This window comes from Sinocyclocheilus grahami, unplaced genomic scaffold, assembly GCF_001515645.1.
Source record: "Sinocyclocheilus grahami isolate Dianchi unplaced genomic scaffold, SAMN03320097.WGS_v1.1 scaffold1120.1, whole genome shotgun sequence".
Lineage (NCBI taxonomy): Eukaryota > Metazoa > Chordata > Actinopteri > Cypriniformes > Cyprinidae > Sinocyclocheilus > Sinocyclocheilus grahami.
Window position 1 is genome coordinate 90,196 of NW_015506299.1, and position 26,577 is coordinate 116,772.

The window sequence follows — 26,577 nt, forward strand, 5'->3', positions numbered from 1 at the left end:
CAAGGTAAAAATCACATCACGAGCAACACAAGCATGCACTAAATAAATGCTAACATAGAAACAAACAAACATGTCACACACTCCCCAATCCTCAAAACTATTGCCTTTAAGATTCATCCAAAAAAAACAAGAGGTCGTCTTCAGAAACAGAACCTGGGTCACTTTCCTAAAGATGGAGGACGGAGGATTGAATAGCTGCTGATTACTTTAACACAAACAACTGCACAGCTATCTTTTAACATTAGTATTTCAGTGGCCTTATTCCACCCTGTTTTTACTTTAAAATCTACATTCCCAGGGCAGTTGTGGCCTAATGGTTAGAGAGTTGGACTTGTAACCCAAAGGTTGCTCTCTTCCAACTTCAATACCATGACTGAGGTGCCCTTGAGCAAGGCACCGAACCCCCAATGCTCCCTGGACACTGCTGCAAAAATGGCTGCCCACTGCTCCGGGTGTGTGTGTGTGATTCTTGCCGTGCAAAACATCCTAGCTTGATACTAGAGTGTTTGTATGTATACTAGATTGTTTGCTATTACTTCCATAAGCTATAAGATTAATGATTGGCAGACAATATAACGGGCAATATAAAAACACTGGCTGAGGGCCCTGAACCATAGGGACCAGAATAATATACCAACACTTTGTGGTGGGCTTTTTTAACTTTGGCCAGTAAGCAACCACCCAGAACACCCTAACAACCACATAGAAACATTAAAAAAAAATTCCCAGAAAGCCTTAGCAGCTACACAGCAATGTCCTCCTGTCAACCATATACAACTCAATAGCTGGGGGTTGGAGGTTAAAACATATCAGAGAAAGCCCATTCTTACAAGAATTCATTGTTTTCTATTTATATTTTGCCTTCTATCCACCTTATTTTTAACGTAAGAGGGGGTGCTGCCATTTGTAATTTGAATGTGCAAGGCTTCTAGTGTCAGACACTTCCAGTTATTTTAGCTGTGCAAAAACAGTCAATTTATGCTGCTTGATATTACAAACCAGTATTTGTTTTCATATTTTTTAATGTATTACAGTACAGTTTTTTTTACAGTTTAACTGCACTTTGTTATTCTTCTAGTTTTTTACAAATAGTGGCTAATATCAGAAGAAATGCACATTCACAGATAATAGTTTACTTCCGTGTAGAAAAATAAGGTGGATGAAGTTGGGGAAAACATGACAATCTTTTAATTTCGGAAACAGAGAGAAGTTTTCGTGTTTTTCTTCTGGGTATTTTTATTTCTAATGTACTAGTCAGTCTATTTTCTTCAGCGGCTCAAAGTGCATGCTGGGAGATGTAGTTTTCGAATGTCAGGTTGCCTGAATGTGAGGTCAGAGGTCAAAACACCAATGCCAAACACCTCCAAGGTCAGTTTACACTGTGTGTGTGCGTTCCACAGCTGTTGGCTTCAGTTGAGTTGACAGTATGCCAAAGGGGGGTGGATTTATAAAAGCAAGTCCACCTCATCACACAAACACACACATTTGCGCTCTAGATGAATGTCACTGTCATTTGAGCTATTTCAAAGCTGAGAGAGCAACACATATTATGCATATCCACAAGCTTCCCTAACACATGCACACAATACAGGAATGTTTGAATTAATGGGGCTTTCCAGTGCTTCTGTGATACAGCTTCCAAAAATGTCTTAGTATCCTCTTACAGTTGTATTTATATCCATGCATTTATATCTGTGTGTGTGAACAGGGTGGAGTTTGTCAGATTCCACTGGGGTCTCTCTCTTGGAGTGTCACTTTCTCTCTGTACTGTGTGTTTGATTCCGTCTGGCCCTTTATCCATCTCTGGCCCAGTAGCTTTACTTTCAGGGACGTGTGAAAGGGAGAATCGGAGATGGAAAAGAGAGGAGATGTAATGCTGGGGGTCGAGGATGAGTCCGGGCAGCCTGTCTCGGCCTTGTCGATTCTCTCTCTGCTGGAACGCGTGTCTACGATCATCGATGGCGTCCAGGCCAGCCAGCAGCGCATGGAGGAGCGTCAGCAGCAGCTTGAAAGCTCGGTGAGCGCCGTCCAATCCGAGCTTCTCAAACTAGCTCGCGACCATGGCGCCACGGCCACAACCGTTGACAAACTGCTGCAGAAAGCCCGCCGTGTGAGTGCGCACGTTAAAGAAGTACGCTCACGTGTGGAGAAACAGAATGTGCGTGTGAAAAAAGTGGAAACTACACAAGATGAGCTGCTCACCCGCAACAAGTTCAGGGTTGTTATCTATCAGGTACATTCCTAACAACCGCTGCATGTGTATTATAGGTGATTGAGGGTGTGACTCAATCCTTTTGCCATTTAACAGCAAGTTGGCACTGTAATCTCACACATAGCAATAGCACACTTGAGAATTTCCTTTTTAGAGATGATTGGCTAAGTAATTCTGTTAATATGTCTGATGAGTGACATAAAGATATTTTTGATTCGTCCATTCAAGAGACTTCCAGAAAGAGAGAAACAGAGAGTGACACTGGGCCTTAAAGGGATAGTTCACCCAAAAATGAAAATTCTGTCATCATTTACTGACCTTCATGTAGTTTTTTTCCCTCCCTGGAACACAAAAGAAGATATTTAGTAGAATGTTGGTAACCAAACAGTTTCAGGTTCCATTGATTTCCATAGTATGAACAAAAAATGGCTGTTGAAGTCAGTGGAACCCAAAATTTTGGTTACCTTCAAAATGTATTTGTTTGTGTTCCAAACCAAAAATATCAGGTTTGGAGAGACACGAGGGTGAGTAAAGAAAAATTTTTGAGGGGACTATCACTTTAACCACAGATATTGAGTATCACAGATTAGTAGTTGTCTAATGTGGTTTTGTCAATGATCTATTACATTTTTGTTAAATTTTAACCAGATGACATTTGGTGCCCCAATCCTGACTATATGGTTTGCAAGTGACACAAATGATGATTCAGTTAAATTCTTCTAAGTAGCAATGCACAAATGCTGGCAAATTTTTCTGTTTGACTCCTCACTGTGTTGTGCAATATTAATATTTAGAGAATACATGTGATATAATAAATAACAATTAGGCTGTTAGAGTGTGTGTCAGCATAAGTGTGTATGTTTGTATGTGGTTATTCTGAGGTTTCCTATTATAGAACTGCTCACACAGCTGAATAGACTCTTTAAGGCTATTCCCTGAATAGGGAGTTTATACATACACATACATAGATATCCATTCTTACAGACTACAAGAATTCCCTCCAGGGAAGGGTCATCTCATGTAACCAGGCTTTAGACTGACATAAAACCAAGTCTCCTTTGCTTGTTAAGGCCAAGAACCGCCCACTTAAACAGGAAGAGGCTGTCTAACTGACTGAAAGTGACCAACCACAATATGATTTGTTTTGATGTTATGTAAACATACTGTAACTGTGAAATTGATGATATCACAATAGTAGATCAGCACTCAAAATTTAACTAAAAACACAAAAACTTAAAATGATTGGAAAATGTATGTGAACAGAATTTCTGTGCACCTAAATGTAAAAGTACAGATTATTGTAGACATAATTTCTAAAAAAAAAAAAAAAAGACAGAATATGGTTGATATCTGAATAACTTTTAAAGGTTTGACTTCACAAACCTTCAGATGTACTGACGAAAACCTACATTTAAATTGGAACTGTTGATTTTAACCAGTTTTCAACTTTTCGTGCAATGTAACATTGAACATATCATCTTATATGCATCATGGCGAATCTTCCAAAAATATTTTTATATGGGTAAACTCTATTTAAAGGGTTAGTTCACCCAAAAATGCTGTCATTAATTACTCACCCTCGTGTAGTTCCAAACACGTAAGACCTTCGTTCATCTTCGGAACACAATTTAATCGCGTCATGATATTGTCGTTAACACGCGTCCACAAGTGACGCAGTAGAGACGAAAATGTGGAATAAAGTCATCTAGCCCGGATGTGACCTACACAGAGGTGGTTAGTGAGAACAAGAGGGAAGGTCCAGTATCAGAGGAGGGAGCGACCCGTATCCAAGAGGACTGAAAACAGCAATTCACCACAGGAACTGTGGAGAAGTGGAAGGAAAAAAGCATATATAATGCAGATATAGAAAGTAGTTAATGAGTGTAAGTGGAAAAAAGAGGGGATTTTTTCATTAAAAATGTGCTCCGAAATGTGAGAGTGTATGAGTATGTGTGTTGGGTTGCCAAATTAATTAATAGTAAAGCACTAGATGTGTTTGAATAATTTCTGTTACCATAAGCCACATGTGAAATGTATTAAAACGTGAAAACATATGCTATAATGTGTCCTTTTATTCTGCATTGTGTCTTAATTACCATGTAAGGAGCAGATGACTTTGTCCAAACACTGGTAGTTAAGTTGGGGACTGAACCTCAATTACATTTGGATCTTCAAACATTTATGTTCATACAAACGCCAACATCATAGAGACAGAGACTGGCAGAGTGAAAGAAAGACTGACCCATCAGCCAAAAAAAGATCTCTTGAAATTAATCTCAACAGCTGAGCGGCTCTGCCCAGCACATAGCAACCTAACATGAGGAGCACACTAGCATGCAGTTTATCTAAAGACAACCGAACACTATAATGCATGCTCATTTTTCAATTCAGCTTTTCACTCACGTAGTTTTCCTGATATAAAAACAATTACGAAAATATATGTGAAAATAAATGATAGTATATGTAATATAAACAACTGTTCAAAGGTTTGGGGGTGAGAACATTTAAAAAAAAATCATTTTAGAAATCTTTAATTCAGCAATGATGCATTAAATTTATTAAAAGTGACAGTTATGTTTACATTGTTACAAAAAAAAATTTATTTTAAATGAATGCTGTTCCTTTGAATTCCAGAAACCCTAATGCTGTAAATTCAGCTTTGCCATAACAGGAATAAATTACAAAATAATAAATAATTAATTTACAATAAATTACATACAATCTGTCCCTAAAGGATTTAACAGTAGTATAATTGAAAAAAAAAGATGTTCCTGAGATTGCTGTTTTGAAGTGTACTTCTTTCATTTTAGGTAACAAGGGAAATGACAGGTATCTAGTTCTAACTTTTGATAGTGTCGACTTTATATTATATTTTATTATATTATTACATTGCCTACAAGAACTTTTCTTCTCCGCTCCAGCGTGTGGCAGCACTGAGATTCTCTAAACTTTCAGCTGCCAAACACTCATAAGAGTTTCAGCACAGTAGTGCCATTTTCTTTACCAATGATATATTTTGTATTATTCGTTATTACCCATTGTTTATTATTAACCATCACGGTTCATTTCTATTATTTTGTTTCCTATTATGTCCAATGTGTGACGTCATTCCTGGCGACAGTAACTACAACATCCCGAGTTCCCTTTTGCAGCTTGTGCATCAGAAACGACTGATAAAAAAAACACACGAAGAAGAAGAAGCATGTATGTATATGTGTCTGTGTTTATATATTATATATGTATATCTGTGATGTTTATTTAAGTTTAAATCCGTTTTGCCTCGCCAATAAAGCTTGTTGAATATGAACACAGACAGAGACAGGGATGGCGGAGGAGGAAGAGCGCGGACCCGGTTCAGTTTATCAGATGTTCGTGCTGATGGAGGATCTGCTGGATAAACTCAAGGTTCTGGATTATGAACAGCATGTTCTGGATAAACACAACATCAAACCTCTGTCTAGGTGAGTGATTTAGAATAGCTACTTCATGTGTGAATTATAAGGCAGGATCATGTTGTTGTTGTTTTTTGATTTCACATGTTGCATCTTCTAATCTTATTGACATTAATATACAAATTCAAAAGCCCTTAAATAAAATGTAAAAATAATTTGTGATCAAGAACAGATCAGGCATTTTTCTTACTTTATTCAAGGAGCATAAAACAGAATGTGATAGTAACCTTCAAACCAATACAAACATTTCTAGGGTTACTTATTATTTAAACTTATAAGGATCAATCTTTGTTGAATCAAAATAAGCACTTTTATGCTCTGTTTTTCAGGCATTATTTTGTCTCTAGCCCTCACATGTTGTCCAATTCTGGAGAGCAGTTCTATATGTTCAGTGTAATTGCTGCCTGGCTGATTTCTCTGTGCGGGCGGCCGTTTGACACACCGCAGGAGTACGATGATCCCAACGCCACCGTCTCCAACATCCTGTCCGAGCTGCGTGCCCTGGTGAGACGTTATCATGGTGATAACATCCTTACAAGTGTGTGTAGAAGTATTTGGGTTTCTTGATTATCGCTGTATATCTGTTTTTGTAGGGTGGCCAAGTCGATTTCCCCCCATCTAAGCTGAAGTCTGGATCTGGAGAACATGTCTGTTATGTTCTAGATCAGCTGGTAGAAAAGGCACTAAAGAGTAAAGGATTCACCTGGAACAGGTAACAGCACACACACACACACGCACACATATCAAGAGCTGATTGTATGATGTTCTATGCTGCTTTAGGTCTCATATAACCTTGTTGTAGAACTACAAAATTCAAGAGGGTTCACAAACTTTCTCTTCCCACTATATACACACTAACGCAGCTGGTATTCTCTCTCTATCAGGCCTCTGTACCCGTCTGTGGAGGTGGAAGAGGAGTGTGTGCAGGAAGATGATGCTGAGCTCACACTCAGTAAAGTGGAGGAAGAAGTGACTGTGAGTTAAACGCAAACACTATTCTAAGCTTCACCTTCCTGAGTTACTGCTGCTATCTGGCAAGCTTTTATATTAGAAGTGTTTTTCACGGTTGTGAGGAAATTAGCTCAGGATTTATTCAATTATATTTGGATTAACAGTGTATTTATATATTTTGATTAGATCTGCTTCAAGCAAAAGTCCAAATTTGCCAAGTGTGCACAAATATAAAAGGAATTTGGTATGATTTCCAGGAGTTCGGAGTAATTATATACATGCATATAAAACAAGAGGATAGAAAGGGAAAGTAAGTAGAAGTAAAATAAAAACTTTATACATCGATGGAGTAAGCAGAAGACTTATGTACAGATGTGCATGTTATGTACTGGATATATAACGGTTTAAATATAAATATAAATATATATTTATACAATATAATAATAATAATAATAATCAATTTTAAAAAATAATAAAAACTTCTCCAGTATGCCATAGAAGACAAATCAAAACAATACATAATTTATGGAGTAAGCAAAAAAAATGTTAGAATTTTTGGTTTGCATAAAAATCAATGGCAGGCAGATAATATATATATATATTTTTTTTATCATTGTTTTAAGATTTTAGATTGTTTATGGTATTTCATCACACTTTACATCAAAAGCAAAAAAAAAAACAAAAAAAACAAACAAAAAAAAAAAAAAAAAAATATATATATATATATAACAAATGGAATACAGTTTGTACTATATTGTGATATATTTTAACTAAAATCTAGAATATTATAATATAAATGTTTGCTTATATCGCCCACCTCTTATTCACATAGTAAAGTGAATGAAGACATGAATCACACACACAGATTCGTGTGTAAAGTGAATGAATGTGCATCTTCAGCAGGAGGATGAGGAGTATGAGGAAGAGGATGGCCTTGATTTAGACGCGTTGAAGACCAGAACCAATCAGAGTGTGAGTTTTATTTGACATAAGAGCATGTGATGCATATAATAACATGATATAAACCTGAAAGGAATAATTACTTTCTCTGGAGATAGTGAGTTGTTTTATATGTGAGGTGATATTTGTGTCTGTGCTATAAATCATGAAGAGCCCACAGTCTTTTTATACTTCGTTAGGAGGGACGTTTATTAATATTTTAAACAAAGAACTAGTAAACAACATTTTACCCTGTATGTACAATAAAAGACAACTGGCAGATGTGTGTGTTTAGAAACTCAGTGGATCGAGGCCTGCGGTGGTTCTGGAGTCAGATGTTGATGCCGCTGAGTGGAATTTGGAGGTGGAGCGAGTTCTTCCACACCTTAAAGTCACCATTCGAACTGACAACAAGGTCTCAAATACGTCAACCTTAAATCATAGTATGTCACCTCTATGGTGATGGAGAAGCTCTGATTGACTGAAATACTGGTTAACTTGTTTCAGGACTGGAGGATTCATCTTGATCAAATGCATCAACATCAAGACGGCAAAATGGAATACAGTTTGTACTATATTGTGATATATTTTAACTAAAATCTAGAATATTATAATATAAATGTTTGCTTATATCGCCCACCTCTTATTCACATAGTAAAGTGAATGAAGACATGAATCACACACACAGACTCGTGTGTAAAGTGAATGAATGTGCATCTTCAGCAGGAGGATGAGGAGTATGAGGAAGAGGATGGCCTTGATTTAGACGCGTTGAAGACCAGAACCAATCAGAGTGTGAGTTTTATTTGACATAAGAGCATGTGATGCATATAATAACATGATATAAACCTGAAAGGAATAATTACTTTCTCTGGAGATAGTGAGTTGTTTTATATGTGAGGTGATATTTGTGTCTGTGCTATAAATCATGAAGAGCCCACAGTCTTTTTATACTTCGTTAGGAGGGACGTTTATTAATATTTTAAACAAAGAACTAGTAAACAACATTTTACCCTGTATGTACAATAAAAGACAACTGGCAGATGTGTGTGTTTAGAAACTCAGTGGATCGAGGCCTGCGGTGGTTCTGGAGTCAGATGTTGATGCCGCTGAGTGGAATTTGGAGGTGGAGCGAGTTCTTCCACACCTTAAAGTCACCATTCGAACTGACAACAAGGTCTCAAATACGTCAACCTTAAATCATAGTATGTCACCTCTATGGTGATGGAGAAGCTCTGATTGACTGAAATACTGGTTAACTTGTTTCAGGACTGGAGGATTCATCTTGATCAAATGCATCAACATCAAGACGGCATCAACACATCCTTGCAAGACGCCAAGGTCAACCATCCATCAATCCATCACTGATGTTTTTCAAAATATATTTTAAAAAAAAGATAATAATGTGAAATATTCCATTTAAGCATGTATATGTGTGGATGTTTTCAGGGTTGTCTGTTTAAGCTGAGGGAAGACATCAGTAAAACACTGGAGAAAGTGAGCAGTCGTGAGAAATATCTTAACACTCAGCTTGAGCATCTTATTTCAGAATACCGCCAGGCACAAGCACAGCTCAACAAGGTGTACATCTCGACCAATCAAAACCTAAATCATTATTACTAACCTTAAACCAGTCAAAATATTAGGATGTCAAATGTTGCATGTGTTTTTTCCCTCAGGTAAAGGAGCTTTATCAGCAAGCCAGTGGTGGCGTCACAGAGAGAACCAGGATTCTGGCTGAGGTGAGTCTGAAAACAACAATACAGTAACACAGTGTTGTTATTACAATGATTTCACCATCTTCTGGTTTCCACACAGTAGCAAATAACAGCATCAGTAGTTTTTCATAAATGAATGCGTCTCATAATGCTGTATACAGCCGTACTATGTTCACATATCCAAACAATATTCAAATAACATTCATAAAGCGTATTTCTTTTTACTTCAGATCAGCGAGGAGCTAGAAAAAGTCAAACAGGAAATGGAAGAGAAAGGCAGCAGCATGTCTGATGGAGGTAAACCACACACACAACAAACCCTCTTTCAAGCTACTGATGATGCAGTTTGTTTATGTGAGCTGTAGGTTCTGCTTGTTAATGTGTTTTGTGTTGCAGCTCCAGTGGTGAAGATCCGTCAGAGTTTGACCAAGCTGAAGCAGGAGATTGAGCAGATGGATGTTCGGATGGGAGTGGTGGAGCACACGTTACTACAAGCCAAACTCAGAGAGAAAAACAACATGACCAGAGACATGCATGCGACACACCTCTTAGAGCCCAACACACAGCCTTACTGAGTCTCACACTCTGGTGATGTTGTATGTGTTGGTTACATTTTATATAAATAATTTGTGTTTAAATAAGTTTTTAAGTGTAAATAGCAAAATATCTAGTATTGAACAATAAAATAAATATTCTTACTATTGGAACCTTTGCTCTCAAAGTTTGTAGAAGTTTTAACTTGCGTAACTGTCTCCAGAGAAAGAGAGAAGGATGTTGGTAATAGAGGCCCCTGAGCTGAGCATTACACACACATGCCACTGTTCCATGATGTCATCCTCACACACTGCAGAGAAACACTAGAGATTATTCTGGTCTGCTTCAGTTCATTTACACATACTCAAGTTATCAGTCCACATTCTGAGGAAATGTTTGTTGAGTCTGTGTTCAGCCTAGGAACAATGAACTTTTTGTAATTTTGTTGAATGACAAATCCTAACTGTGATTCCAAATTATTAATAATAATCACATGAACCATCTACAAATTTACAACGTGTAACTGACACAGGCACTAAAAGCTTAAATAAAATCAGAACTACTGTTACAGGTTTGTGTCAGTTGCCTGTTGAACTCAGAAGCTATTTTGAAGAATGTGGGTAACCATACAGTTGATGGTAGCCATTGTCTTCCATAGAATGAAAAAAAAATACTGTAGGTCAATTGCTACCGCTGACTGTTTGGTTACACACGTCCTTCAAAATATCTAATTTTGTGCTCAAAAGAAGAAAGAAACTCATACAGGTTTGGAAGGCCATGAGGGTGAGTAAATGATGACAGAATTTTCATTTTTGGGTGGACTATCCCTTTAAACGATGTTAGACTTGTGCAGAGTGACTTTCAAATATACGAACTTAATTATAAATACTAATGCATTCCTACTTGTGCACTATATGCACAAGTATGTGAAGTTATGTATTAATTTGATCAAATATGTTTGCATTTTTGGTGCACTACTGTATTCTTCAGAGAAGTTTTGTTTTGAACAGCGCCCCCTCCTCTCTCTCTCTCTCTCTCTCTCTCAATTCAGTTCAATTCAATTCAAATAGCTTTATTGGCATGACAAAAATAAATTATGTATTGCCAAAGCATTAAGACAACAAAGAGAATGGTTTAACATCTGAACATTTACTTTAGAACATCTTAACATTTATTTATATATTATAACTAATATGTAATATATAACTAATATGGAAATGTCATATATACCCAAAGATACATAGGGGGAAAAAAATAAAATATTAATAATAATAACAATAACGATTTTCCTGTAGCAACTGCTGGACTGAGAAATGGAACATTATGTACATGTGTAACAGTATTTCAGTTTTGGCCTGTGAGAGTGTCTATTGGCTGTGTGTTTCTGGATTGTGTTTGTCCCTCAGGTGATGGCACGATGCTACAAATTTTGCAGTAATATTTGCACATTTGACTTTTTACAAATGATAAATTGGGGAAATATTTGATTCATTTTGGGATAGTAGAGGTCTCTGATGGCTTGGTATTTGGGGCATTTTGTGAGGAAGTGCAGCTCTGTTTCGATCTCTCCCAGACTGCAGTGGGAGCAGAGTCTCTCCTCACGGGAGAGCCAGGTTTGTCTGCGCCGGCCCGTCTCTACAGACAAACTGTGCTCGCTGAATCTGTACATCATCAATGTTTTCCTGAGTTTGACATCGGTCACTGTGCTCAGGTAGTTTGCCTTGGTGTACTCTCGATTTAGTGCCGAATAACATTCTAATTTGTGCTGTTTTCAATGGTGTTTATCCAATGGGTGATGTACTTGTCTTTCTCTGTTGATGATTTGTGTGGGCCGAATGGTTGAGAGTGAGTGTGAGTCCTGAGGCTGGCTGATCTCTGTCAGTCTCAGCAGCAGCTGAAGGAGGGGACTCTTCGTGAGGCTCAGCTCTTGGTGCTTCAGGGCTTTATAATGGTATGTGCTGGGGTCGCTTGTCTTTAGGTGTTTCCAGAATTTGATGGCTCTTTTTTGGATGTTTAGAAGGAGAGGGTATTGGCCTAATTCTGCCCTGCATCAATTATTTGGTGTTTTTCTTTGGACTTTGAGTATTCTTTTACAGAAATCTAATTACAGAAAATGTTTTTCCCAATTTACAAATTCAAATTTTATAGATGGACCCCACACCTCACTGCCATAATTGGTTCAATTACTGATTTGAAAAGTTTGAGCCAGATTTGGATTGGGATGTCGATTTCAATTGAACTTTTTATGGCATAGAAAGCCCTTTGAGCTTTCTCTTAGAGCTCATTCACAGCCAAAGTAAAGTTACCTGTTGGAGTAATTTTTAGGCCGAGGTAATTGTATGTTTTTGTGGTTTCAATGGTTCTGTGTGATATAGTGTGAATTTGTGTGTTAGTCCCTGAGATCTGGAGCGTTTCTGGAAGATCATGACTTTAGGTTTACTGTCAGGGCTCAGGTCTGACAGTAATCCTCCAGCAGATACAGGCTGTCCTGAAGCCCTTCTTTAGTGGGCGACAGAAGAAGCAGGTCGTCTGCGTAAAGAAGACACTTTATTTCTGTGTCATGGAGAGTGAGACCTTGAATGGGAGCATGTTCTAAAACATTGGCCAATTGGTTAATGTAAATGTTGAAGAGGGGGTGTTTAAACTGCAGCCCTGTCTCACTCCACGCCTCTGAAGAAAAAATTCAGTTCTTTTGTTTCCAATTTTAACTGCACATTGGCTGATTGTGTACATGGATTTGATCAGGTCATAGAATTGACTTCCTATTCCGCTGTCGATAAGTTTTAGGAATAATCCTTCATGCCAGATTGAGTCGAATGCTTTCTTGAAATCAATAAAACAGGCGAAAATTTTTCTTTTGTTTTGATGTACATATTTATCAATTAGTGTTTGTAGTGTAAAAATGTGATCAGATGTGCGGCATTTTGGGAGGAAAACAGTTTGACATTTACTCAAGGCATTGTGTTTGATAAGGAAGTCTGACAGTCTTGTGTTTAAGATGCTACAGAAAACCTTCCCCAGGTTACTGCTCACACAGATGCCTCGGTAGTTGTTGGGGTCCAGTTTGTCTCCGTTCTTGTAGCTGGGGCTGATGAGGCCCTGGTTCCAGATCTCAGGGAAGAACCCTACACACAGAACATCATTGAAGAGTTTCAGGATGGCCAGTTTGAAGCTTTGCTCTGTGTGTATCAGCATCTCGTTCAGGATGCCGTCAACACCGCAGGCTTTCTTGGGCTCAAGGACCCGTAATTTATCTTCTAACTCTTTCAGTGTTATGGGGAAATCTAAGGGGTTTTGATTTGCTTTTATTGATTTTTCAAAAATGTCTAGTTTTTAATTATGTCATTTTGATCAGAGTTTTGAATTTCAGTTGAGCTATATAATTCTTTGAAATGATTCTTCCATATCTCGCCATCTTGGATAGCCAGATCTTCCTTGGGGGGAAGTCGTGGCCTAATGGCCAGAGAATCGGACTCGTAACCCAAAAGGTTGCGGGTTCGAGTCTCATACCGGCAGGGATTGTGGGTGGGGGGAGTGAATGTGCAGCAGTCACTCCCACCTTCAATACCACGACTGAGGTGCCCTTGAGCAAGGCACCGAACCCCCAACTGCTCCCCGGGCGCTGCAGCAAAAATGCCTGCCCACTGCTCCGGGTGTGTGTTCACGGTGTGTGTGTCAACTGCTGTGTGCGTGCACTTTGGATGGATTAAAATACAGAGCACTAATTCCAAGTATGGCTCACCATACTTGGCCACATGTCACGTCACTTTTTCACTTTCTTGATTTGATTTGTTTAATAATGTCCATTTATCCCAGAATTTGTTTGAATGTATTGATTTTCCGATCTCTTCAAACTGGTCTTGCAGAAACTGAGCTTTTTTTCCGGGCTGAGCTTGTTTTTTTGTTTTCAGCCTTACAGTCTGAATCAAGCCATCTGTCCGTGTCCAATTTCTTTTTCTTTGGTTTTATAATGGTCATATCACTTCTTTGTGCTGTCTTATAGAATATGTAATTTATATCTTTCACTGCTTGATTGATGCCGAATTGATTTTTAGGGTATTCCTGTATTTGGAAAGAATGTAAGAGGGACTGTATTTCTGACGATTCAGTAGCATTAGTTGTACTTTTGTACTTTTGTTGTATTTTCTGCCCATTTGAAAGACATAATTTTGTGCATTTGATATGGTGTCCTAATTGGTTTGGGTAATGTTTCAGATTGCTTTAAATAGAGGGTGATTTGACTATGGTCTGAGAAAGGTTTCAAGGGTTTGACTGTGAATGCTCTCAAAGAGGAAAGATGGAGATCTGTGATTGTGTAATCTACAGTGCTGCTACCAAGAGCTGAGCTGTAGGTGAAGCGACCGAGTGAGTCTCCTCGCAGTCTTCCATTGACGATGTACAGTGACAGATTCTGACAGAGCTGCAGCAGCTGCCTTCCGTGAGAGTTCACTGTTTGATCACAGTTCTGTCTGGGAGGGTGAGAAGGAAAAAATCTGCTATTATTGCCAGTAATGAATCTGCTGCCTTGTGTTTCTATGAAATCTAATTTGTCACGGGTTCTATAAGTCACCCATAAGCAGTACATTTCCCTGGGCCTGGAAATGGCTGAATGTCTCTCTCTCTCTCTCTCTCTCTCACACAGTAGGCGTGGTTCTTCATGCATGTCAGTGTGTAGGTAAGCGGACAGACTTGATCTATACCGCTATCCGCATTCTCCGCGGTTTAGGTAAGATGTTTTTCTCTTGTTTCTGAATCTTAGTTTCATATGTTCTGTACAGTAGAAACCACATTCAGTGTTAAAGAATGTGGAGAAGAAGAAACCGGATGTTAGTATAGCATTAAGCTTCGGCATAATCACTTTATAGCCGATATGATCTTTATACACTGTGAGATTTTAGATTTATTAAATTGTACGATTATCATAGTACAAACTCCCAGCTTTATATATGAGTGAATGTTTCTCGCGCATCACGTATCTGCTTCAGGCCGCGCAACAAAAGACTCGAGGAGCGTCGCGTCTGAACGCAGCATGAAAATAATGTGGACGTCAGATTTCGCATAAATATCACACCAGACCAGTATTTATTCTGAGTAAAATAAGATAAATTATTCTGATATCTCCTTTAAAATATTCTATTATTGTTATTATTACTATTATTAAGTCAAATTATTTATGAAAGGTAGACCATAGACTGTAAGGTAGGCTAGACCATTTTATTTATTAATAAAAACTACAAAGTAGACCAAAGTACGTTAAGATTTAAAATAAATAAATAAACAGATACATCTTAGAAAACATAAAACCGCTAAAAGAATTTGAAACCGCAATTACATCATCAATTGTTATTAACAGAATTGACAAATTCAGTGTTTGCAAATTTGTACAATATGCTGCTAAATATTTTTTTTTCTCTTCAGCCATATATGTTAAATCACAATCACAATTTCTTATTAAATAAGTGAGGACACAAGAAATAAAGTAATAGAAATGGATAAATTATGAAATAACAATTGCCAGAAATAAATAGTTTATTTATATTCTGAGCTCTGTTTGTGTGTGGCTATGCATGTGTGGTTTTGTGGTTGGCCTGCATTTCTGTAATGAGCTTTGATATTGCAGCTACTCATTTCACTTACACGCTGCTGCAATATCAACATCTCATCATGCTATGTTGTCCTTGTTTTTATGTATTTGCAACTTTCAGCTATGCTAAAAATGTCAATTCGTGTTTCTAGCTCACAGAGACTACAGGAAATGAGTGTGAAGGTTTTGGGGACTGACTTTCTGTTCAAACACAAACATAAGTTGCAGAAGTGTGTCATGTGATCACTCTGGGAACAGATTTTTAAGAAAAACAAATGAGCTGCTTTGTGTGTGTGCGAGAGAGAGAGAGAGAGAGCAAGAGAGAGCATGTGTTATTGTCCTCCCTCTTTCTTTGCCGTTAGTCTCCACTGCTTCTCTGATAGCAGCTGCCGTGCACACATGCACAACACTCTGTTCAGCCAATCAGTTTATTTCCAGCCAGGAAGTGGTTAACAGGAAGTACAGTAACTGGTCTCCACCTACTTTGCCAGCATCATCCCCATTTCGATCATAATGGCTCCCTGATCCCCCTCCCCATCCCACTCCCTTTACGTCCTGACAGACACCCCTCCCCATTTTTAATTCAATGATTCATTTTATTTCATGAAATACATTTATTTTTGAACATTATTATTACTATTATTAAGTAAAATTATTTATGAAAGGTAGACCATAGACTGTAAGGTAGGCTAGACCATTTTATTTATTAATAAAAACTACAAAGTAGACCAAAGTACGTTAAGATTTAAAATAAATAAATAAACAGATACATCTTAGAAAACATAAAACCACTAAAAGAATTTGAAACCGCAATTACATCATCAACTGTTATTAACAGAATTGACAAATTCAGTGTTTGCAAATTTGTACAATATGCTGCTAAATATATATTTTTTCTCTTCAGCCATATATGTTAAATCACAATCACAATTTCTTATTAAATAAGTGAGGACACAAGAAATAAAGTAATAGAAATGGATAAATTATGAAATAACAATTGCCAGAAATAAATAGTTTATTTATATTCTGAGCTCTGTTTGTGTGTGGCTATGCATGTGTGGTTTTGTGGTTGGCCTGCATTTCTGTAATGAGCTTTGATATTGCAGCTACTCATTTCACTTACACTCTGCTGCAATATCAACATCTCATCATGCTATGTTGTCCTTGTTTTTATGTATTTGCAACTTTCAGCTATGCTAAAAATGTCAATTCGTGTTTCTAGCTCACAGAGACTACAGGAAATTAGTGTGAAGGTTTTGGGGACTGACTTTCTGTTCAAACACAAACATAAGTTGCAGAAGTGTGTCATGTGATCACTCTGGGAACAGATTTTTAAGAAAAACAAATGAGCTGCTTTGTGTGTGTGCGAGAGAGAGCAAGAGAGAGCATGTGTTATTGTCCTCCCTCTTTCTTTGCCGTTAGTCTCCACTGCTTCTCTGATAGCAGCTGCCGTGCACACATGCACAACACTCTGTTCAGCCAATCAGTTTATTTCCAGCCAGGAAGTGGTTAACAGGAAGTACAGTAACTGGTCTCCACCTACTTTGCCAGCATCATCCCCATTTCGATCATAATGGCTCCCTGATCCCCCTCCCCATCCCACTCCCTTTACGTCCTGACAGACACCCCTCCCCATTTTTAATTCAATGATTCATTTTATTTCATGAAATACATTTATTTTTGAACATTTGATCTATTTTACACAACTATTAACAAGAAAAAAATACTTAAGGAGACAGTTATAAAAAATATATAAGTAGTATAAATAATAACCTTTCCTCTCATTTGGCCTCATTTCTTTGCATTGCACAAAAGAATGCCTCTAATTCCATTTCCATATAATCTATATTGCATATTTAATTCTTAACCATTTATTTTTTGTTTTTTTTTTTCTTCTTCTGTATGCCTTGTGATAAAGTCTTATATGCACTGAAATTTTGAATGTACATATATTTGAAACCATTTTCTAAGCCTAGCAAAAATACAACTCTGGGCATTATGGGTCAAACTTTTTTCTGTTGTTGTAACACAGTGGAGTTTATTCAGTGAATGGTACAAAAATTATTAATATTTACAACCCTAAATGCCCAGAGTTGCAATTTTGCCACGTTTTTCCAAATTATACCTTGATGCAACTTTGGCCTATACAAAATATTTTTTATAACTAATGGCTTCCTAAAGAGATATATATGGTGCCCTAATGTCATGAATATCAATGCCTGTGTCTCCCAGGATTAAAAAGCAACTTTAAATCTGACAGAATAATAAACCCTTTTTGTGTGTGTATGCCTATTAGCATATTCAGACGAAAGCGCCGGGCAAAAAAATCACTGGCCAGTCTTCTTAGTGATGTGAGCCAATCGTGCCAATCCTGGCTGGAAGGAAATGTATTTGGAAGATCTGTCCCCATCACCCCATTCCAATCATCATCATGGGAGGAGCTGGAAAACAGCTATGAGACAAACACACCCATCAGCTTCACCTATGGTTAGAAGGCTTCTAGTTTTGGCATTGACACAGCTAGTTTAAAATATTTGCCTGTTCAGTTTTTGTGAAGATGTGTGTTTCTTTATAGATCCCACAGGTCCTATTTCCTCCCCTGATAAAGTGCCTCCTCAGACTCAGTTAGAAGAGGAGGAGCCTCCATGTGAGTCATGCTCCGCCCATGAACAATTCAGCCAACCAGTGAGTGGCCTCCTAGATGTTCCTCCCCCATCCATGTGTCAACTCAATAGTTACAGCTCATCCAGCAAGACATCAGGTGAGAAAGGTTCAATGAAAGAGCTCCAGCTTCAGTCCTTGCCTAGTTTTTGATGAATATGGAAAAATAGAAACGGCTGAAAACTATTTTGATTGTTTGTTTCAGAAACTGTACTCATGAAAGTCCTTCTCCTCATCCTTACTTTGTGCCTCTGCATTGCCATCTCCTCTGGGTAATGAAAATGTGTGTGTGTGTGTGTGTGTGTGTGTGAGAGAGAGAGAGAGAGAGAGAGAGAGAGAAGCTGTATTCCGAAAAATATCCAAAAATATAAGGAAGCCTGTTTCCACCACGCAATAAAAAAATAAATAAAAATCTCATAATTTAATTTATCACATAATTGTGACCTTGTAGTTTTTCTGTTTATATATTATAATTCTGCTTTTTTTTCTTGCAAAGTAATTACTTATCCAAAAGAAGTACCTACTCAGAGAGTATGTGATTTTGGACACAGCCAGTGAGATTTCTGTCTGTGTGGCTCATTTGTTGTGGAATTGTGCCGAGCTTTACTTGTAATAGATTAATGACATCATAATCCTCACAGGTGGCTGCTGGGAGGTGTTTCTGCAGCAGTGGCATTCATGGTTCTGCTTTCATCTATATGTGAGTAAACAAATCAAGTAAAATAGCAAGCTTAGTCACTATTATGCTTACATAATCTGACATATTCTTAATGAAAAATATACATCAATGACAAAAAAAAAAAAAAAAAAACATGTAGCATGGGACTTTTTGTAAATTCTGTTCATCCTCATTTGATTGGTAAAAGTGAGTTACACAAAAAAAAACAGGTGTTTATGGGAAAGATACTGAAAAGTTATTATATATTTTAAAGTTATAAAGATTTATTTTATTTGTTAAATAAATTGCTCCAATGAATTGTTCACAATAAGACAAGTAATGTATATATATATATATATATATATATATATATGTGTGTGTGTGTGTGTGTGTGTGTTTTCATGTTGATTTCTTTATCAGTATCAAGATTTGTTACTGTTGTGTATCAAGTTTGTTCAATAACATAATAGGAATACACCCCCTTAAACCATTTAGATTTAGGGTGAGCAGTCAACAGTTATATTATAAACCTAACTTCTCTACTATTTTATGGGTAAAATATTGTAAAATCATTCTCTCCTTTAGGTATGTCTAAACCTGGAACCGCAGTGCGCTGGAGGAGAGCAAAAACTGAGGTGAGAATCTGGGTACAAATTAATAATAAACTCCTGACTTTATGAAGTTTCTCTACGCAGAGACAAAAAATGGGACCAAATAATGAATTTAACATCCATATTGTGTCTCTTCATCAGGACATCACCTCCAGAAACGAGTGAGGAGGAATCACACACACACACACTTACACACATCTGTGTGAAGTCTGTCCAGAGGAAGTGAGTTTGTGGACACACATCCTGCATCAGAGTTAAATATTAGTTGTAGATCAGTTTTTGTAGTGGTGTTTTCACTGATCAGCTAAAGAGTTCTGAATATAATAACTACTGAAGAGTAAGAGTGACGGAACAAGTGATGGCAGATGACTGTCACAGGAAATTTTACGTGCTAAGATAAGCATGCATTTTTAAAATAGATGGACATATCAATGCAGAATGACCATTCAGTAAATGTTTAAGAATTTGATCAATGTTCCTAAAGGAAAGACTGGATTGCATTATGAGTCAGTGGAGATGCCCTGCATGACACAGCATAGCGAAATGCATCAGCTTGGCTTGGTTAGACTCTTCAACATGGTGACCAGGGCATTATGTGTTATTGCCCAGCTTGTTTAGTCAGATTATCAGATTATAAAAAATAAAACTTACTGCAAAACATAGTTTAATATAATGGCTTTGCAGGAAATCTTTAACTTTTGATAAGTTGTAGCAAAGGAAATGCCAGCTTAACTTTGCACAGATGCCTCATATTTGTCAAGTGCCTTTGTTATACGAAACAGGAGGAGTGTTATTGCCATTTGCCTGGGTAAAAGTCACACATCCATGCTGTGTGATTTAAGAGGGCTGAAATTTTAAGCACAGAGTGCTGCTAATAGGAGCGCAATAATTAGATTTTTTATAAAAACCTTGCACTTACAATAGGATTTAAAGCTGTTGTTTTTGAACATTGTTTGCAGGGAATTAGTGCTGCCAAAGAAGAACATGTTCTCGATTTACTGTATAATAAGTATATAATTTTGTCGCATTCGTACAAGGCAGCTGCTCTCACAGAAAGTTAAGCTTAACTGTGAGTAAAAAGCAGTGTCTATACAACATGACCAAAATGCATGAACTTATATCCTCTGAAGGGAATGGCTAGCTTCTGATGTTTTTATTAGGATGATGAAAACTTTTTTTTTTTTTTACACAAAGATTCAAAGTTTGTAGACAGTGGAGTTTTTTAAAGGCAGCTCTGTTTTGAAGAGAACAAAGAGATTCATGAGGAAACAAAAGCAAAGCAAGGATAAAATTAAGTGTTTAAAGTAGTCGACTCTCAATTTTAGAGGTTTAAAACTAGAAATCTGAACGCAAACATGTTTGAGACCAAGCCAAGGTGAATAAGTGAATTATTAAAATGCATTTATCTTAGCCAATAGATATCTAATGTGTTTATATGAACTGTACTGTCTTTGGTGTTTACTGTAAATGCTTTTGTAGCACCCGTGAGCAATGAATCAAGAATTAATATATATCTATAAAATAGTCAATATTTACTGTAAAATGTTCTGTAGAATATGTATCATTATTAGGGGTCAAGCACAGAAAGTTTAAAGGTGAGGATGCTGAATGGATTTAAGCTGTTTCTGGCAAAACCATACATGGCCATGTAATATTAAAGGGCTGAAGACGCCACTTATTGGGCAAAAGTTATAAGTAATTCTATTTATGGACTTCAAAGTGCTTGTCCTTAAATCCTTACCAGCAATGCTATGTCCAATCAGATTTACAAATCATTAAAATAAGGTTTTTGGTCCGTAAATGCTGCTTGCAGCTATATTTATAATAATTATTATTGTTAATACAACAATCAGTTAGATGAGGGATATAATCAATTAGTCCATTGTATCCCTTCGGAAATGGGATAAAAAATGTTGAAAAAAATACAGAAAAGAAAGAAATGTGTTTTTATTTATTCATATTTTTCAAATTATAGAATTAATAAACCACTGGGTACAGAGTTAAAAGGCAGGATTTTTCCAATATGGCTGCTTTAAACCATTGACATTATGATTGGATGTAATTTCATGCCAAAGCATGTAGTAAAATTAAGATGGAAGTGCAAAAAGCACATTCTCCACATTCTCCTGTACTAAACAAGCCTCGTAATGTGTTCACTGATCAGTAATCTGTTACAGAATTCAGTGAGGCAAATTATATAAAATTATTTCCCTGCCTTTGAACTGATGACTGCAGTGAACCTGTAACTGCATTTAACAATCGAAGAGATAAAGATTACTGTAAATAGTAAAAACTTTAGTTATTATGTATTATTCCACTGCATGTTGAAAGTAAAATGTGAAGTGTATGTGGTTCATGTAAAATATAATCTTATTTTATAGATTATAATCTTATGTAATTTGCACAAACATAATTTGCCATGTTAGAAAGTATTAAAGGAGTGATAGGCTTTAAAACAAATGTGTTTAAGGTTAATAGTTTTAAAGTGTATTTTGGAAAAAAAAGAAGGATAAATTGTCAATTTTCATCAATAAAGTATTACATATAATAGTTTTTGTTTATTGCTTTAATCAAACACATTCTCCTTTAGCCAGGATACTCTTTAATATTGTTGTTTTTAAAATTCATACTGGATCAGAATCACTGCAGTTGATTGTTGTTGCTAATGTAATTAATATGTAATATAATGGGCCTGCATTGATTGATGGACTGAATTTACACATTTTGACAAATTTGCTCCAGATATTATTCAATTTGGTCTATTTGTTAACACAATGAATTTGATAAAAATAGTCTCATGTTATGGTAGCAGGAAGAGAAATTAAACAGGGCTTTGGGAAAAATTACTCAGATATTTAAAATGTGAGAGGAGGAAAAACCCTGTAACAAATTATCCTGGGTTTTTTTTTTTAATCTGTTATCTAACATTTAATATATTTAATTATATTCTTTTCTGGGATTTGTGTGTTTAATATGGATTTAGTGCATCTGGACATGTAGCTGTGAGATATCTGTATTCACCTTCTCAGGTACATGATAATGATATTAATACCAATAATCAAAGTTTTGTTATTCACAAACTCACAAAACAAATTGTTTTATTGAAGTATTGATTTCATTTAATCAGTCAGTTAGTCACTAAACCCGAAACAGTGAAACCTAATTTCCATCAATTCAGTAATTGATTGTAGATCTGCAGTGTGAAGATCGCTGCATCTGCCCATGACCTTTAAGAGTGAGAAATTATGCACTATAAACTATAAAAAATGTCATTTTCAGTTTAAACAGTTTTGAAACAGTGTTTGCACTTACCACCTCTGTTTTAAGCAGTCTCATCAAGTTTACAATAACCTAAAATAAATCATACAGATATGATAAATAGGTTTTACATAAACTGTGGAATTACAGTCACACGTCATATTTGCCTGTCTTTGTTTTACTTAAGTTACACAATCAAGATTCAAATGCGTCAGACACAAACCATTTTTCAGAGGTGCCTTTAAGAAGTCTTCCATATAAACGCACTCCATTTTTGACTTAAATTCCTGTATCACTTCATCTGGTGTGTTTTCATTACGAGCTGCAATGGGGGACAGACAGACATTCATTTTGAATACAAGTCTGTTGTATAACTGGATCACTTTGCATTGGTGACTTTACATGCAGCACACATACAGTATTAGAGATTTACTTTAAGGTTTCGGGGTGGGTGCACATTGAATTAAATGTTTCCATTGCTGTACAGTTTAACATGTTGCTCTGATCATGCAAGTGAAAGAATACAAAGATCAAACATGATACTGACCAAATAGCATAGCACTGGCTTCCTCGTTTTCATCCACAAGCAATATTATAATGCATGAAGGGCAGTTTATGAGCTTGCCATCCCAGATCAGCGCAACAGCATCATAATCTGCTTACACGATACATTTTAAAAAGGAAATGAAATCACAAGAAATCATTTATTTTTTTAAATAATAACAACTAAAAAAAATAATGATAAAGATTATTAATGGATCTCATGGAATAATATTGCTTGATATCAACTCATTATATAGTGTAAAACATGGATAGTCAGTGCTGAATTACTGTTTCAGACTGATCAGATTGTATATCAGTTCCTACCGGTTCTAAACAGGAAAGGGCCTGACACAGACAAAGCAAAGTAGCTCCAAGTATTTTTCTGACACTGATCTCCACTGTGATAAACAAAAAGATTTTATATAGTAAATAATAGAACAGTCAAATGTCAGTGTGTGTGTGCACTTGACCACACAAAGACAGTAAAATAAGGAAAGTTTGACTTTGTGGGGTCCTTAAATCAGACAAGATTGTTTTAATGTACTTATAGATTGTTATTGTTTTAACATTTGTATGTATGTATGTATATATGGTAGGTTTAGGTTTAGTGTAGATTAGGACCATACTATAGTGACTTTTAACATTCTATAAAACATTCTTTATTATCATTTATAAGAGGTTGTCTTTGTGGGTCCAACAAAGCAGTATATTTCTGATTTTACTATCTATATTTATTGTATATTTCTGTTTTTACTATCTTTGTGGGGACATTAGGACCCCACAAAGTAGTATAAACAAGTGTGTGTGTGTGCAGTTTTCCACTCACACGCGAGCATTTTCAGTCACTGTCAGGGTGTCATTAGCACCTTTCTGAATGTGAAGAATAGAGCTGTCGGTGATCTTGAAGGACTTAAGATCATCTTCATCCCATGCAGCTGCTGCCACAAAATACCAGGTGCCCATATACTGCACAGGAAGAATTTTTAAAGTAAATATTGGAATAAATACACACACAAATAAGATCTAAAGGCTTAGGAATAAAGGCTTTTCAAGCTTCTTACCTCATCAGTACTAATAACAGCAGTGGAGAGAGGAGCTGGAGGAAGACATGGCACCATGACCTGGATCCCAGAGTAAAACAGGCCCATTAGTGAGCTCACAGCACCCCATAATGTGCTCATAAGCATGGCTGCATCAGTGAGATTGCCTGCTTTGACGGAGATGTTTTAATACAGTGCTCAAGGGGACTTTCACCCTGATTTGTTAGCCTTTTTCTGTTTGTTAGATAGTCTGGTAATGGTTGATAGTGTGTTTGTCAGGGCAATGTGCAAGTACACCACAAAACATCTGACCTTGTCCTGGACCACTATCTCTACCCACGCAACCCTGCAAAAATATACATGCAAAGCCATTCAAATGGAAGATAATGTGACAATGTGGTTTAGTCTTCGCAATGTCTCACAAATAAATCTTGATGGTAAAAAACAACAACAACAGAACTCACAGGAAAGAAATATAGAAGAGAGCACTAACTGTTTCTCCTAGACAGTAATGAGATTAAAAAGAAAGGAAATGAAGACTTCTGCTTTAAATTTTTCATTCAATATGTTTGTGACCTTTGGAGCATCAGTTGCATTGCTCTCCAGTGCAAAATGCAGCCTTGCCACTGTCTCAAGGTCCTCTTATTTCCAGCGTGTTGAAATATGTTCCCTATATAGACATCTCTGTGGAAACTTTTGTGGAAATATTTAAAAATGACTTTTGATGGGTGCCTGCCACAGGAAAATGAAACAAAAATATTACAGAGGTAAAAAAAAAAAAACTATTGATGTCACTAAGTGTTTGTTGTTGTTATTATTATTACTATTTGTAATTTATCTTGCTGAAGAACAGAGCAATGGTCTTTGACAGTTCAAAGATCAAATATCTTTGGGACAATTCAAAGATCCGGTATCTTTGTACAGTGTCACATACATGCAGGGTTGGATTATATTGGGTTATCTTGCTCCATGTTTCTCACAATTCATATATTACTCTTGGTTAATACATTTGTAAAACACTGCGCTAAGGTTATGATTTCAGCAAATGAGACTATTTTTTAATGTCAAAAGTTAAATTATCTAAATGCATTGCTGTTTGCTTTTTGCAATATACAAAAAAAAGAACTTACCACCTGATCTAGTCAGTGTTTTAAAAAGAGGTAGGCCTATATAAAAATTTAATTAAAACGTTGATTAAAATAAATAAGAAATATAAAATTAAAATGTATTGAAAATTAAGTACATTTTGAAAATGGAAAATAAATACATTTGGACAAAACAAAACAAAAAGTATAATTCCTGAGGATGTGGACAGTGAGTAGAATGTCACGTGTTGCCTATTTTGTCATACTATTTTGAACTTTGGTTTCAGAAAATTTCAAAATTCAGGTTCGCTAGATGGCTTTGAATGATTTTTAACTGAACTCAGTTTTATAATGTAGGTTTGTTTTTTAATTAAAGTTAAGTATTCATTTTAATATATGGTAAGATATTTTAATATTTAATCCTTAAAACGTACTAGTAACCCATCTATTTTCATGCTACTCATACTTAGTTTTTATGATACTATCATCTATTCCATTAGGTAGCCTACGTATTCATTGGCTGCTAGTGCATATTCTTTAGTAGTGCTTATTCTTTAGGTACTAGTACTTATTCATTAGATACTAGTTCAAATACTGGTACTCATTCATTAGATATTAGTACCTATTAAATAGATACTAGTACTTCTCAATTAGATAATAGTACTTATTGTACTTATTCAACATCAAGAAAATCAGGCCCTTTCTTTCAGAACATGCTTCACAACTCCTTGTTCAAGCTCTTGTTCTGTCCAAGCTGGACTGTTGCAATGCTCTCTTGGTCTTCCAGCCAGTTCTATCAAACCTTTACAATTAATCCAGAACGCGGCAGCAAGATTAATTTTAAATGAGCCGAAAAGAATGCACGTCACACCACTGTTCATCAATATGCACTGGCTACCAGTAGCTGCTCGCATTAAATTCAAGGCATTAATGTTTGCCTACAAAACCACCACTGGCTCTGCACCCATTTACCTTCATTACTTCAGAGTTATGTGCCCTCTAGAAGCCTGCGTTCTGCAAGTGAACGGCGCATTATTGTGCCATCTCAAAGAGGCTCAAAATCAATATCACTTTTACGGACTTTTAAATTCAATTTTTTAATTAAAAATAAGGAAAGAGTGTCCAGCTGAATTAATTTAGTATTTTGTTAAACGGGTATAAAAAAGCTCTACCGTGCGACTCCACCGGGCAGGGACACCGGCAAAGGATAAGTATCGCTTTTTATTTCTCCTCTTTCCTACTACTTGTTTCACTTCTGTTTCAGTTTTTATAACCATTTCTTACTATGTGTAAGTCTGTATAGGTCTTTTATTAAGTTTTAGTTTTATTTA

General features: G+C 36.4%; 4 protein-coding genes across 5 annotated transcripts; 3 read left to right on the plus strand and 1 right to left on the minus strand.

The window, feature by feature from the left end:
- The first annotated feature begins 1,328 nt into the window (after nt 1–1,328).
- LOC107567002 (muscle-related coiled-coil protein-like) lies at nt 1,329–4,267 on the plus strand. Its single transcript, XM_016252585.1, has 3 exons — nt 1,329–1,368; nt 1,709–2,233; nt 3,914–4,267. The coding sequence occupies exons 2-3, from the start codon at nt 1,853–1,855 to the stop codon at nt 4,010–4,012; spliced, it is 480 nt and encodes a 159-aa protein (XP_016108071.1). The 5' UTR covers nt 1,329–1,368; nt 1,709–1,852; the 3' UTR covers nt 4,013–4,267.
- A 922-nt stretch (nt 4,268–5,189) lies between these two features.
- LOC107566989 (intraflagellar transport protein 57 homolog) lies at nt 5,190–10,266 on the plus strand. Its single transcript, XM_016252570.1, has 12 exons — nt 5,190–5,416; nt 5,525–5,673; nt 5,994–6,168; nt 6,258–6,376; nt 6,549–6,639; nt 7,516–7,587; nt 7,850–7,969; nt 8,824–8,895; nt 9,004–9,135; nt 9,234–9,296; nt 9,503–9,569; nt 9,669–10,266. The coding sequence occupies exons 2-12, from the start codon at nt 5,537–5,539 to the stop codon at nt 9,845–9,847; spliced, it is 1,227 nt and encodes a 408-aa protein (XP_016108056.1). The 5' UTR covers nt 5,190–5,416; nt 5,525–5,536; the 3' UTR covers nt 9,848–10,266.
- A 7,035-nt stretch (nt 10,267–17,301) lies between these two features.
- On the plus strand, nt 17,302–21,754 carry LOC107566994 (transmembrane protein 71-like). Of its 2 annotated transcripts, XR_001606578.1 has the most exons (7): nt 17,302–17,877; nt 17,966–18,151; nt 18,257–18,323; nt 18,693–18,751; nt 19,295–19,344; nt 19,462–19,542; nt 20,916–21,753. XR_001606578.1 is itself a non-coding variant. In XM_016252577.1 (6 exons), the coding sequence occupies exons 1-6, from the start codon at nt 17,676–17,678 to the stop codon at nt 19,483–19,485; spliced, it is 588 nt and encodes a 195-aa protein (XP_016108063.1). In that variant the 5' UTR covers nt 17,302–17,675; the 3' UTR covers nt 19,486–21,754. The 2 variants fall into 2 exon arrangements, 1 of the variants encoding a protein (XP_016108063.1); XM_016252577.1 differs by having other exon boundaries at nt 19,462–21,754.
- A 662-nt stretch (nt 21,755–22,416) lies between these two features.
- Nucleotides 22,417–24,385, minus strand: LOC107566995 (apolipoprotein M). The gene is made up of 7 exons (XM_016252579.1): nt 24,183–24,385; nt 23,948–24,087; nt 23,446–23,519; nt 23,126–23,233; nt 22,802–22,900; nt 22,633–22,671; nt 22,417–22,547 (listed from the first exon to the last, which is right to left on the minus strand). Exons 1-6 carry the CDS (start codon nt 24,306–24,308, stop codon nt 22,643–22,645), a joined length of 576 nt encoding a protein of 191 aa, XP_016108065.1. The 5' UTR covers nt 24,309–24,385; the 3' UTR covers nt 22,417–22,547; nt 22,633–22,642.
- Between the last annotated feature and the right edge of the window lie 2,192 nt (nt 24,386–26,577).

Bases quoted from the DNA above. Each gene is read 5' to 3' on its own strand.
- LOC107567002 (XM_016252585.1), top strand. From the start codon at position 1,853: ATGGAAAAGAGAGGAGATGTAATGCTGGGGGTCGAGGATGAGTCCGGG. The intron at 2,234-3,913 runs GTACATTCCTAA...TGTGGAATAAAG, and splicing joins TCAGGGTTGTTATCTATCAG to TCATCTAGCCCGGATGTGAC.
- LOC107566989 (XM_016252570.1), top strand. From the start codon at position 5,537: ATGGCGGAGGAGGAAGAGCGCGGACCCGGTTCAGTTTATCAGATGTTC. The intron at 5,674-5,993 runs GTGAGTGATTTA...TCTGTTTTTCAG, and splicing joins AACATCAAACCTCTGTCTAG to GCATTATTTTGTCTCTAGCC. The intron at 6,169-6,257 runs GTGAGACGTTAT...CTGTTTTTGTAG, and splicing joins TGTCCGAGCTGCGTGCCCTG to GGTGGCCAAGTCGATTTCCC.
- LOC107566994 (XM_016252577.1), top strand. From the start codon at position 17,676: ATGCCTATTAGCATATTCAGACGAAAGCGCCGGGCAAAAAAATCACTG. The intron at 18,752-19,294 runs GTGAGTAAACAA...TCTCTCCTTTAG, and splicing joins GGTTCTGCTTTCATCTATAT to GTATGTCTAAACCTGGAACC. The intron at 19,345-19,461 runs GTGAGAATCTGG...TCTCTTCATCAG, and splicing joins GGAGGAGAGCAAAAACTGAG to GACATCACCTCCAGAAACGA.
- LOC107566995 (XM_016252579.1), bottom strand. From the start codon at position 24,308: ATGCTTATGAGCACATTATGGGGTGCTGTGAGCTCACTAATGGGCCTG. The intron at 24,088-24,182 runs GTAAGAAGCTTG...CTTCCTGTGCAG, and splicing joins CTGTTATTAGTACTGATGAG to TATATGGGCACCTGGTATTT. The intron at 22,672-22,801 runs GTTTGTGTCTGA...GATTTATTTTAG, and splicing joins AAAGGCACCTCTGAAAAATG to GTTATTGTAAACTTGATGAG.